The sequence below is a fragment of the Procambarus clarkii genome, chromosome 21 (assembly GCF_040958095.1).
Source record: "Procambarus clarkii isolate CNS0578487 chromosome 21, FALCON_Pclarkii_2.0, whole genome shotgun sequence".
Taxonomy (NCBI): Eukaryota; Metazoa; Arthropoda; class Malacostraca; order Decapoda; family Cambaridae; genus Procambarus; species Procambarus clarkii.
In genome coordinates, this window is record NC_091170.1 from 17,701,163 (window position 1) to 17,713,674 (window position 12,512).

The 12,512-nt window shown below is 43.0% G+C and overlaps 1 protein-coding gene across 1 annotated transcript; it reads right to left on the reverse strand.

Moving 5' to 3' along the window:
• Positions 1-10,873: 10,873 nt before the first annotated feature.
• On the reverse strand, positions 10,874-12,076 carry LOC138367122 (uncharacterized). Its single transcript, XM_069328526.1, has one exon. The coding sequence runs from the start codon at positions 12,074-12,076 to the stop codon at positions 10,874-10,876; it is 1,203 nt and encodes a 400-aa protein (XP_069184627.1).
• Between the last annotated feature and the right edge of the window lie 436 nt (positions 12,077-12,512).

The following is a 12,512-nucleotide window of genomic DNA, read 5'->3' on the forward strand; positions in this document are numbered from 1 at the left end:
AACCACTGGTTAGAGGTGTTAAAATTTGGACACGCGACAACAACAAACACAATCATTTGTGGAGATTTTAATGTCCATCATCGATTGGCACTGGGCTCGAACAGAACAAATGAAGCCGGCATACACATTACACATCTACTGGACCAGCTTCCAGAAATACAAATCCTAAACAAGAATGAACCTACCCACATGCAAGGAGGCAGATTAGACCTAACCTTCGTTTCAGCCTCCCTAAGAGATGCAGCAACATGGTCAGTTGAGCCCACACTCACAAGCGACCACTATGGGGTCCAAATTGATCTTCAGTTAGACCTACCCACCCCACCTCCGCCTCCATCTGAAGCCTGGAACTTTGCTTTAGCAAACTGGGACCGATTTCAAAACCTCATTTTAGAGTGGCATAGAAATTATGATCATCCCGAAGACATTAATCAGGCAGAACAAGAATTGGTCAAAGCGATTCAAAGTGCAGCCAACCACTCAATCCCACTGAAAAAACAGTCCACCGGACACCATAAAGATCATTGGTACTATTGCGAACGTGTCAAAGAACTCAACCATAGACTCAATAGAACAAGAAAGGTATACAAAAAGCAGCCAAGTGACCGCAACAGGACCTTACTTTGTGAGGTCAAGGAACATGTACATCGAGAGACCAGACAAATAAAAGAACAAAAGTGGCTAGAATGGTGTTCACACCTCTCTCGGGGAGATGTGGCAGCAAATTCACCGGGCCAAAGGGAATAAAACACCTAAAGCTCCACACCCCAAAGATCCTCAACAGGAAGCCGAAGTACTGGCAACCAGGTTTGCAGAGAGAGCAGCCAGCAATCAACTTCCACCAGATGTATTAGCAGTACAGACCGGACTAGAGGAAGAAAGGTGGCACAGAATCCTTACAGCATGTGAAGAAGTCTCTGACACTAATGCCCCCTTCACACTGGATGAGCTCAATCGGGCTAAGAAAAAATCCAAGGATACATCCCCTGGAGCCGACAAAATAACCTATAAAATGATTAGAAACCTCGGCCCAGAGGGAGACGCTGCATACCTAAGGTTAATTAATTTAGCCTGGACTTCTCAAACTAGACCTTTTGCTTGGAATAGAGCAGACATAGTGCCGATCCCAAAACCCAAAGATCCAGCTAATCCCAGGCCCATCTCTCTCCAAAGCTGTGCAGCCAAGACGGCTGACAGAATGGCACTCAACAGACTGGAGTGGAAAATGCCTAAACTGCACCATGATATGTATGCCTATAGAAGAGGGGTTGGCACAGTGGAATGTATTACAACTCTGTTAGCCCACTTGAATGACAGACCAGGAATGCTGATATGAGGTTGAAACTCCCACATCACTGCAGGCTGCTAAACTACGCGGACGACTTTGTCATCATCATAAAAGGAAGGGATGCGGCGCGCCTTGCACCCAAATGCTTAGACTGCATCAGTAAAGAGGCAAAACAGATTGGGATCAAACTCAACCCCTCAAAGTCAAAGGCCATGCCCATAAAAATAGCGAAGCCCAACATCCAACTCACAGTACAGGGTCAACCAACAGAATGGGTCGACACCTATCAGTATCTAGGAATCATCCTGGACACACACATGAATTTTAATGCTGAGGTCACTTACTTGAGAGAGCGAACTGCGGCCTGGACGGCAATCCTCAGGTCGCTAACCTCCCTCTCTGGAGGAGCCAATCTGCAAGTCCTTCGCACATACTATATACAGGCAGTCAGATCAGTGATCGATTATGCCGCACCTGCACTCACAAATAAATCACACCAACAGTGGAAAAAGCTTGAAGTTGCCCAAAACAATGCTATGAGAGCCGCACTGGGAGCCCCCATGTGGACCAGGCTTGAAACTCTTAGACTGGAGACGGGTTTGCCCTCTACAAGAAAGAATATCACAAAGGACAGGTACAATTGTCAGTAAGATAATTATTTCTTCTGATCCAATCCCAGTACGGCAGGCCTTGGTGGTTGGACTAGGCCAAAACAATGGAAACTCTTGGGTTGCAAGAGGGCGCTAAATATCACCAAGGATGCCAATACGAGAACAAAAACGCATAAGGCGAACGATATCAAAAGTATCCGAGTCACCAAGAATTCTATTGAGGGACAGGTGACCGCGAGGGGCGGTCAGAAAGCAAGACACACGCTCGTCCTGGAAGTCAGGACATTCAAGAAGGACATGCACGACCGTAAGAGGGACAATGCAACTAGGACAATAAGGAGCAGGGCGGCGCTCCATCAAGTGACCATGGGTTAAGCGAGTATGGCCAATACGCAATCTCGCCAGAGCTGTTTCCCATCGCCGGTTACGGTGGAAGGAGGACGGCCACGAGGAAACACAACATTTAAGAGTACGTAGCTTGTTACCAGTAAGAGACAACCAAGAAGCCTGCCAACGGGTAAGGACTGAGGAATGGATAACCGGGTAAAAGTCGGAATACGGAATGCCTTTACGAGAGATAGGACAAGAGCGGACAGCTTCCTTGGCGGCAGCATCCGCACGCTCATTTAAAGACACACCAATATGGCTGGGAACCCAACAAAACTCAACCGACTTAAATTTACTGTGAACAAGAAACAGCCAATGCTGGATCTCGACAACTTCTGGATGAACCGGATTAAAGGACCCGAGAGTCATGAGGGGACTACGAGAGTCAACAACAACTACAAAGGACTGACAACGAGAAAGCAGGAGACGAAGAGCATAGAGAATAGCATAAAGTTCCGCTGTAAAGATGCTAGTCTCCGGAGGTAAGCGACACATATAAGTGCGAACAGGAAAAACAACAGAGTAGCCAACACCGTCCGCCGACTTAGACCCATCGGTGAAGACAGAAACGGAGCGGGAGTGAGAAGAAAAGTGCTCAAGGAAAAGGCGTTTTAGAACCGTAGGAGGGGTAAAAGCTTTAGTGATACGGGTCAAGGAAGTACAAAACCGTGGAAGAGGGACTCTCCACGGGGGCAAAGAAGGAACAACACGAGGAGAAACATTAGAAATACGAACGGAAAGAGAATCCTGGAGGCGAGATAACCGGACAGAAAGAGGGAGGTGGTGAAGAGGAACAGGAACCGCAGGAGGGGTAAAAGTTAAAGCACGACAGAGGCGAGAGGAAGGATGTTGTAAGGACCGCGCAAGATAGCGAAGACAGTAGCGATCACGGCGGTCCTGGAGAGACAGGAAGCCAGTGTCAACATACAAGCTAAGGACGGGAGTCGAACGAAAGGCACCAGAACTGAGGCGCAACCCAGTATGGTGCAAAGCATCAAGATGGCGAAGAGTAGAAGGAGAAGCAGAAGAGTAAGCAGGGCAACCAAAATCGAGCTTAGACAGGACAAGAGAGGAATGTAAAGCAAGGAGAGTGCGCCTTTCTGCTCCCCAAGAAGTATGGGACAAGACCCGAAGGAGGGTAAGGGCCTTAGAGCACTCAACACGGAGGTAAGATATATAGGGAGACCAAGACAAACGAGTGTCAAGGAATAACCCCAAAAGCTTTGTGGAATCTTTGTATTCAAGGGGATGACCATAAAGTGACAAAGAGGGACGAAGAACGACCCGTTTCCGCGTAAAAGTCATGGCACAAGTCTTAGAAGTAGAGAACTTGAAGCCATGATCGGTGGCCCAAGACGACACGGCATCAATTGCAAGTTGAAGCCGGCGCTGAAGGAGAGGCGAATCATCACCCTGACAGCAAAGGGTAAGATCATCGACATAGAGAGCGGAGAAGACACCAGAAGGAAGAGAAGAAAGAAGACCATTGAGGGCAACCAGAAAAAGAGTAGTGCTCAGAACACTACCCTGGGGCACACCTTTGTATTGCTGAAAAGAGGCAGAGAGCGCGGTACCAAGGCGCACCCAAAAGGAACGACGGGAGAGGAAGCTGCGGAGAAAGAGAGGGAGATGACCACAAAGGCCAAAAGAATGAAGTTGAGATAGAATATGATATCTCCAAGTGGTGTCGTAAGCCTTTTCCAGGTCAAAAAGGACGGCAACAACGGAGGTCTTCGCAGCAAAAGCAGTACGAATATAGACCTCCAAGTTCACCAGGACATCTGTCGTGCTGCGGCACTTGCGGAAACCAAATTGAGAAAGGGAGAGGAGGTGATTGTGTTCCAGGAACCACATCAGACGAACGTTAACCATACGTTCAAAGAGTTTGCAGACACAACTTGTGAGAGCAATAGGGCGAAAGTCCTTAGGGGAAGTACCCAGAGACCCCGGTTAGCGAACAGGGAGGACAACGGCATCGAGCCAGTCCTCAGGGACTGACGACGACTCCCAGATCCGATTATACAGACTCAGTAAATACGTAAATACTGAGACGTGCACGGAGGGAGATGGCGAAGCATCTCTTAATGAATACCATCGGAGCCCGCCGCCGTAGAACCGCAGAGGGCCAGGGCAGAACGAAGTTCAGAGAGAGAGAAGGGATCATTATAGGGAAGTTGAAGACGAGTGCAGAAATCTAAAGGACGAGACTCAAGGACAGGTTTACGAAGAAGAAAAGATTGGGGAAGATGAAGACCAGAGCTAACAGAAGAAAAGTGGGAACCCAGTACGGAAGCGACCTGCAACGGGTCCGCCACAAGAGTATCATGGAGGTGAAGGACCGGTGAAACATCGGGAACGAATTTACCCGCTATCTTGCGGATACGCTTCCAGATCTGGGCCAGAGGAGTTTCGGACGTAATTGTTGAGACATAAGATGCCCAACAGTCACGTTTAGCCGTACGGATGGCCCTACGGGCCACCGCACTCGCTTTCCGAAGGAAAAGAAAAGAATCGGTCGTCTTCCTACGGCGGTGCCTCTTCCAGGCTGCACGCTTACAGCGGACAGCCCGAGCACAGTCCGCATTCCACCAGGGAACGCACTTCCGTGGACCCCGAGAGGAAGAGCGAGGGATAGAGCGGAGGCAGAGTGTGAGAAAAGATATGGAATTATTGCATATATGAAGAAACACATGATCCGACATACAGGACAAAAACATTTCAAATGTGACTATTGCTGAAAAAACTTTATTGACCGCGAAAGTATAGCAAGACACATACGTGTGCATACGGGTGAAAAGTCTTACAAGTGTTCCGAGTGTATGAGAAGATTCAGACGAATGGATACTTTGAAGACTCACAAGATGTTACACACAGGTGAAAAACCACACGAGTGTTCCGAGTGTGGGAGACGTTTCCGTCGACTTGCAACTTTGAAGACTCACAGGATGGTACACACAGGTGAGAAACCTCACGGATGTCCAGAGTGTGGGAAAAGATTCTGTGAGCTAGGAAGTATGAAGAGACACAGGAAGCTGCATACAGGTGAAAAACCTTACAAGTCACCAGTGACTTAACAGTGTGAGCAACATTCGGTGACTACAGTAGAATAATAAAACATGCGTGTGAGTAACGGTGAAAAACATTGCGAGTGTCACAATGTTTGGAACGTTTCAACGTTCTTAGAAATGTAAAGAAACAAAGCAAGGTTCAGCTTTGTCTGTGTATGAAAGGATTCGTATATCGATTAAGAAGAATGAAGAATATTTTTGAGCACAAAATTATGTATATATATATATATATATATATATATATATATATATATATATATATATATATATATATATATATATATATATATATATATATATATATATATATATATATATATATATATATATATATATATATAACTGAAAACTCACACCCCAGAAGTGACTCGAACCCATACTCCCAGGAGCAACGCAACTGGTATGTACAAGACACCTTAATCCACTTGACCATCACGACTGTCGTGATGGTCAAGTGGATTAAGGCGTCTTGTACATACCAGTTGCGTTGCTCCTGGGAGTATGGGTTCGAGTCACTTCTGGGGTGTGAGTTTTCAGTTGCATATTGTCCTGGGGACCATTCAGGCTTGTTCGCATATATATATATATATATATATATATATATATATATATATATATATATATATTATATATATATATATATATATATGTATAATAAATTATACAATGTATTTTCTTTGTAAATAGAGTAACTTGTAAGACATTGCAAATAAAATGTTTTTATAATAACTTTTTATTTTTATTACAACTAATTTAAAGAAACTGAAAACCTTGAGGTGATTTTCTATGATGTATAATGAAAGTGTTTACCTCTCAGCACACCTGTTACACACCAGCAAGCGTGTGTAACTTCACAAGACATCCATCGCCACTGCGACCCGTTGCGGGGGTGGTAACAGCAACAATGGGCCACAAACACCTAAACGTGGACGGCCTCAATTTCACCAAAACCGACTTCTTGAAAATTTTAAAAGAAGGCGCGGGCATTACACCCACCGACCTAGGTCTAGAAGGGGTGTATTAAAATATATTTAATTTATTAAATATGGTAGACAATGACTCGCAAAGCTCCTCTTTGCATTGCTTAAGCACTCTTGCAAACACTTCGTCCGGGATTTGGGGATTTGTTTGGCGTGAGTTGATGGCTTCTATAGCCGTACTATAGAAAGGATTCACTTGAACGTGTCCAGTGTAGGATGACAAAGTTAATTCCCCAAATTAGAAACCAGTCATATGAAGAATGATTAAAAAAGCTTAAATTGCATTCACTGGAAAGGCGGAGAGGTAGGAGTGACATGATAGAGGTTTACAAGTGGATGAATGGATATAACAAAGGGGATATTAATAAGGTATTAAAATTATGAACAGAAGAAAGTAACAAAACAATGGATATAAATTGGAATTATTATTTACGCGGTAAATATAAAATTACCGTGTAACGTGGTTTAGGTGGGGTCCCTTGATTTTTTCAAGCGTGGGTTGGACACGTATATGAGAGGGATTGGGTAGTTATAAATAGCAGCTTCCTCGTATGGGCCAATTAGTACCATGTTAGTAACCTTAAATGTTAGCAATTTATTAGCGACCAACCCAACCATGTTAGCGATTCCAGTGCAATTCACACAAAATAATTATATCAAAATGAAAATAAATCAAAATCTATGAAAATTCAATTTATCAATGCAAACAGAAATATTGAAGATGGAATTGTAACATATTTAGTATAGCATGTGTGTTGCTCTTGCATGCAACAGATGGTGCTGTTTTTCAAGAAAAGCATAGTTTTACCTGTCACAGGTGTGGCATCTATATTTATTTGATATATACAAGAGTTGTTACATTCTTGTACAGCCAATAGTATGCATAGCGTTTCGGGCAGGTCCCTGGAATAAGATCCGCACCGTGAAAAATCGTTTTTACAACCAAGTACTCATTTTACTGTTGAGTTAAACAGAGGCTACAGTTAAGGATTTGCGCCCAGTAAATCCTCCCCGGCCAGGATACAAACCCATAACAAAGCACTCACGGAACGCCAGGTGAGTGTCTTATCCCTACAAAATGAACGGCATGGAAAACAACACAGCTCAATTCCAACACAATGTCACACAAAATAAGTAAATAAAAAATATAGTAAATCGAAATCCATGAAAATAAAATTTATCAATGCAATTGGGAACTTTGAAGTGGAATTCGTGACATTTAGTATAGCGTGCATGTTGCCATTATGTGCAACAGATGGAGCTATTTTTCAAAATCGCATTTTTTTTTACCTGTCACAGGGGTGGCATCTATACAGTAGGTATATAAAAAGATGCGTCTATTCGAATACTACGTTGTGTCAAAATTTAAAGCAATCGGTAAAGAGGTTTCGAAGATTTCCCTCACATGAAAAACACAGATTTTTTAGAAATTAATGTTTTTTTTACCGTCACAGGCGTGACATCTATATAGTATGTATATAAAAACCTGTTCGGATGCGAATGGAACGTTGTGTGAAAATTTCAAAGCAATCGGTGAAGAACTTTCGGAGATTAGCGGTTATACACAAACGAACATTTCCATTTTTATTTATATAGATGGTACACAGTGGCTCAGAAAGCTCCTCTTTGCATTCTTTAAGCACCCTGGCAAACACTTTGCTGTCCCTGGTTATTTGTTTGGTTTGAGTTTCACTATTTGTTTAATAATATCCTTCTTGGTAACTGCTAAATTAGTCAACCTGTCCTCCTCCCCACCCACGTAGACTTGTTCGACTGAAGGCCTAATGTCAAGTTCCTCTTTAGTATAAAATATTTATTATAAATACTACTCGTCTCTTCTTCGTTATCAGTTATCTGACCTGTCTCAGTTTTTAATGGACCAATCCTTTGTCTAAACTTTGTTAGATATAACTGAAAAAACTATTTAAGATTTGTCTTTGCTTGCCCTGCAATGCGAACTTCGTATTTTCTTTTTGACTTCCCCATTCTTAATCCCTTTGTATCAAGGTCTTTTTCCTATAAAGATCTTCAGTTCCTTTGTTATCCATTTCGGGTCAATAGTATTCGATCTATTCAATTTGATTGGTATACTACGTTCCTTTGCTTTGCTTAGAATATTTTTAAATGTTATATTTTTAATTGTTACAGCCACTATGGTCCAGTAACGGTCTTGTTTTTATAACCCCTTTTTTTTAGTGCATCCTACCCCAAGTTGGTAGTATGCTTTCAAGAAATGGTGATATAGTGCAATAATGAGTAAGGGGGGGGGGATAAACAATACACTATTCTTTTCTATAATATAATTACCTTCACCAATAAAAATATATATTTACCGTCACCATTAAAAAAATATCTTAGATAAAATAGATTATGACTACACATATGTACAGTAGTATCGCTTTCACACAGAAAGCGATACTACTCTGCCATCGTAGAAATACCTTCTACGATGGCAGTGTTCGCCAACTCCAATGTTTTCCCACGCCCAGTACTGAGCACGTGTACTGACGAAACACTGGTGAATTCACCTTTCACTTGTGCCAGTCCACCGACACAGTATCACGAGGTGCCTACACCCCACTATTGCTCTTCAGTACTCGCTGGCAGAGGACTTCAGCCATACGCTGATTGGGATCACAAACAACCATGTACATGGGTAGCTAACCCCTGGCAGCAGCCCCTAGCACCCAGCTAGCAGCACTTCACTATAGGCATCTCACTGTCATCCGTTACACTCCTAAGCCAATTCCCAGGTACGCCGATCTCTACCAATACGTAATATAGCAGCTAACACACTGCACAGATCGACGGCAGCTTCCTTGGTCTTCTTCCAGGTCCAAGCTGAGAGTATGTAGACTGCCCAAGGTGAACTACCTTCCTCAGTACCATCACTTTCACACGCCACTTGTGTGGACAAAAACGTCATCAATTCGACGGACGATACACTGGGGAAACCATGAGGTAACACTCACTCACCAGGGAGTTGACATTATGCTCTGTAGCACAACAGATAGTGCTCATCGTGACACGCCATCTGCCAGAGGCGTGTCTATTCATAAGAGAATATTATGTATTCATCCACGTTGACCTCTCTTGTTAACTAGGGCAGGAACCCAGAGCCATTTGTCACTGACACGCAATCACCAATAGATGGCGTTGTCCACATTGCGTCCAATATCAGGGGAACCGAGGTGCCGACCCATAGATGGCGCTGAAATCTCCAATGAAGGTGGCAATACCATAACATGAATCCACATAAAATCCCATTTTATAAAATCCCTCACTGGGTTCACGTCTCGCTCCAAGACTGCCCCCCCCCCCCATGACCCAACACTTTCCAATGTATTTCATCCAAAAAAAATCGTAGACAAATAAACTTTTAAAAAATCTGGCACTTTACCAGAATTTTCCCAACAAATCTATTCCATTGTATACTAAATCTGATATCGTTGTGATTTGGTCGTCAGTAACAGACGACCAATAAGCCTGCCAACGGATAATGATGGGGGAATGGATAACCGGATAAAAGTCGGAATAAGAAATACCTTTACGAGAGATGGGACAAGAGCGAATAGCTTGCCTGGCAGCAGCATCCGCACACGCTCATTTAAAGAGACATCAATATGGCTGGGAACCCAACAAAACTCAACTGACTAAAATTTACTGTGAACAAGAAACAGCCAATACTGGATCTCGACAACCACTGGATAAACCAAATTAAAGGATCCGAGAGCCATGAGGGCATCACGAGAGTCAACAACAATAACAAATGAAGATTGACAACGAGAAAGCAGGAGACGAAGAGCATAGACAATAGCATAAAGTTCTGATGTGAAGATGCTAGTCTCCGGAGGTAAGCGACACGTATAAGTGCAATCAGGTAAAACAACAGAGTAGTCAACACCATCTGTAGACTTAGACCCATCGATGAAGACGTAAACAGCGAGAGTGAGAAGAAAAATACCCAAGGAAAAGGCGTTTTAGAACTGTAGGAGGGGTAAAAGCTTTAGTGATGCAGGTTAAGGATGTACAAAATTGCGGAAGGGGGGCTCTCTACGGGGGCAAAAAAGGAACACCACAAGTAGAAATATTAGAAATACGAACTGAAAGAGAATCCTGTAAGTGAGATAACCAGACAGAAAGAGGGAGGTGGTGAAGAGGAACAGGAACTGCAGGTCCTGTTCTGTTCCTGTTCCTTCCTATCTCTCCAGGCGGTCCTGGAGAGATAGGAAGCCAGTGTCAATCTACAAGCTGAGGACGGGAGTCGAATGAAAGGCACCAGAACTGAGGCGCAACCCAGTATGGTGCAAAGCATCAAGACGGCGAAGAGTAGGAGAAGCAGATGAGAAAGCAGGGCAACCATAATCGAGCTTAGACAGGACGAGAGAGGAATGCAAAGCAAGTAGAGTGCGCCTATCCGCTTCCCAAGATGTATGGGACAATACCCGAAGGAGTGTAAGGGCCTTAGAGCATTCGACACAGAGATAAGAGATATGGGGCGACCAAGAAAAACGAGTGTCAAAAATCAACCCCAAAAGCTTAGCGGAATCCTTGTGCACAATGGGGGTGAAAATAAAGCGACAAAGAAGGACGAAGAACGACCCGCTTCCGAGTAAAAGTCATAGCACAAGTATTTGTGGGTAAGTTTTGTCCTAAGGCGTTACGTGGAAATTTCAGAACACTTAATTGATTAAAATCCGTTGTTAGTGTCTGCCGTTTGCCTTGCAGCTTAATTGGTAACGGATCATCCCAACCCATATTTTTCTGCCAGCATTCCTGCATGAGGAGTTTGCCCCTAATTAAAATAGGACTAAGCAAGCCTACAGGGTCAAATGGTTGACTGACATATGAAAGCAATTTTCTCATGGTTAGGGGTGAATTATTTGTTTGTACTGACTTGACATTCATTTCATCAGTAATTGTGCTCCATTCCATGCCTAGAGCCTTTAACTTATTAGGCACCTGATAGCCGGGAAATTCCTTTCCGATTATCTGGTTTAATTGTTTGTTATTAGTGGACCATGATTGTAGAGGCATATTGGCTCCTAACAACTCACAGTTAGCCTCATGGTAAATTTCTACCAATTTGATTTCATCATTGGTAGTTCCCTTTGTCCAGTTGTACACGTAGAGGTTGTTACTGATTTCAGACTTATAAGGACTATTTGACTTCTTCAAATGTGTATCCAATGAAGCTTGGAGTAGGAGTGGTGAATAGGTTGCCCCGAATAGTACTGAAGCAAACCGGTAGGTGATGACGTCACAATTAGGATCCTGTGGATCCTTTACCCAGAGAAATTTAGTGAAATTACAATCCTCTTCTTGCAAGCCTACTCTTAAAAATGCTTTACTGATATCTGCAGTATAGGAGAAATTGCCAGGGCGGATTCGTAACAGTACATCTTGTAGCCTTTGTGTTAGGCTAGGTTCAGTTTGTAGAAATTCATTCAAAGATACGCTGTCTGCCTTTGTTTTAGCACTGCAGTTGAAGACTATTCTTATTGGTGTCGTCACTGACTCTTTCATGACAGCATGATGGGGTAAATAATTATTTGTTTTATGGTCATCGTTATCAACAAGGTCTATAAATTTACTGTTAAGCTGTTGTCGTATCAATTCATGATACAAATTTAACTTATCAGGTTGTTTCTGCAACTTTGCTAATTGAGATTTTAATTGTGATGCTGCCATAAAATAATTAACTGGAAGTTGTGGGTGATTCAACTTTGATGGCAACTTCATCCAATACTGTTTATCTTTGTACACAACAGTATCAAGATATTGCTGGTAAGTCCATGTAACATCTGGACTAGGCTTTTCAGGGACTATACCCAAGGTGTCTAAATCCCACAATTTATGCACAGGTGATTAGACTCATTATCCTCAGATATGTCTTTGATCTGTAGGGGTGACTGTTCCGAGCCTAGTCATGCCACTATAGAATTATTTGGTTGCTTGACAGTTGATATTGATCTTTGCTGGAAAAGCACCGGTCCTGGAAGCAACTCGCCTCCAGCTGATGACAACAAATTCATACCTTGTTGTCTAGTGTATCCAGTTATAAATCCATAATAATAATAATCTGCTCCAATAAGGATCCCAACGTCACTGAGACAATCTGAGTTTATTTTGTAGTCAGATAGCCTCATGCTGTTACGCTTAAGATAATTAACAGTGT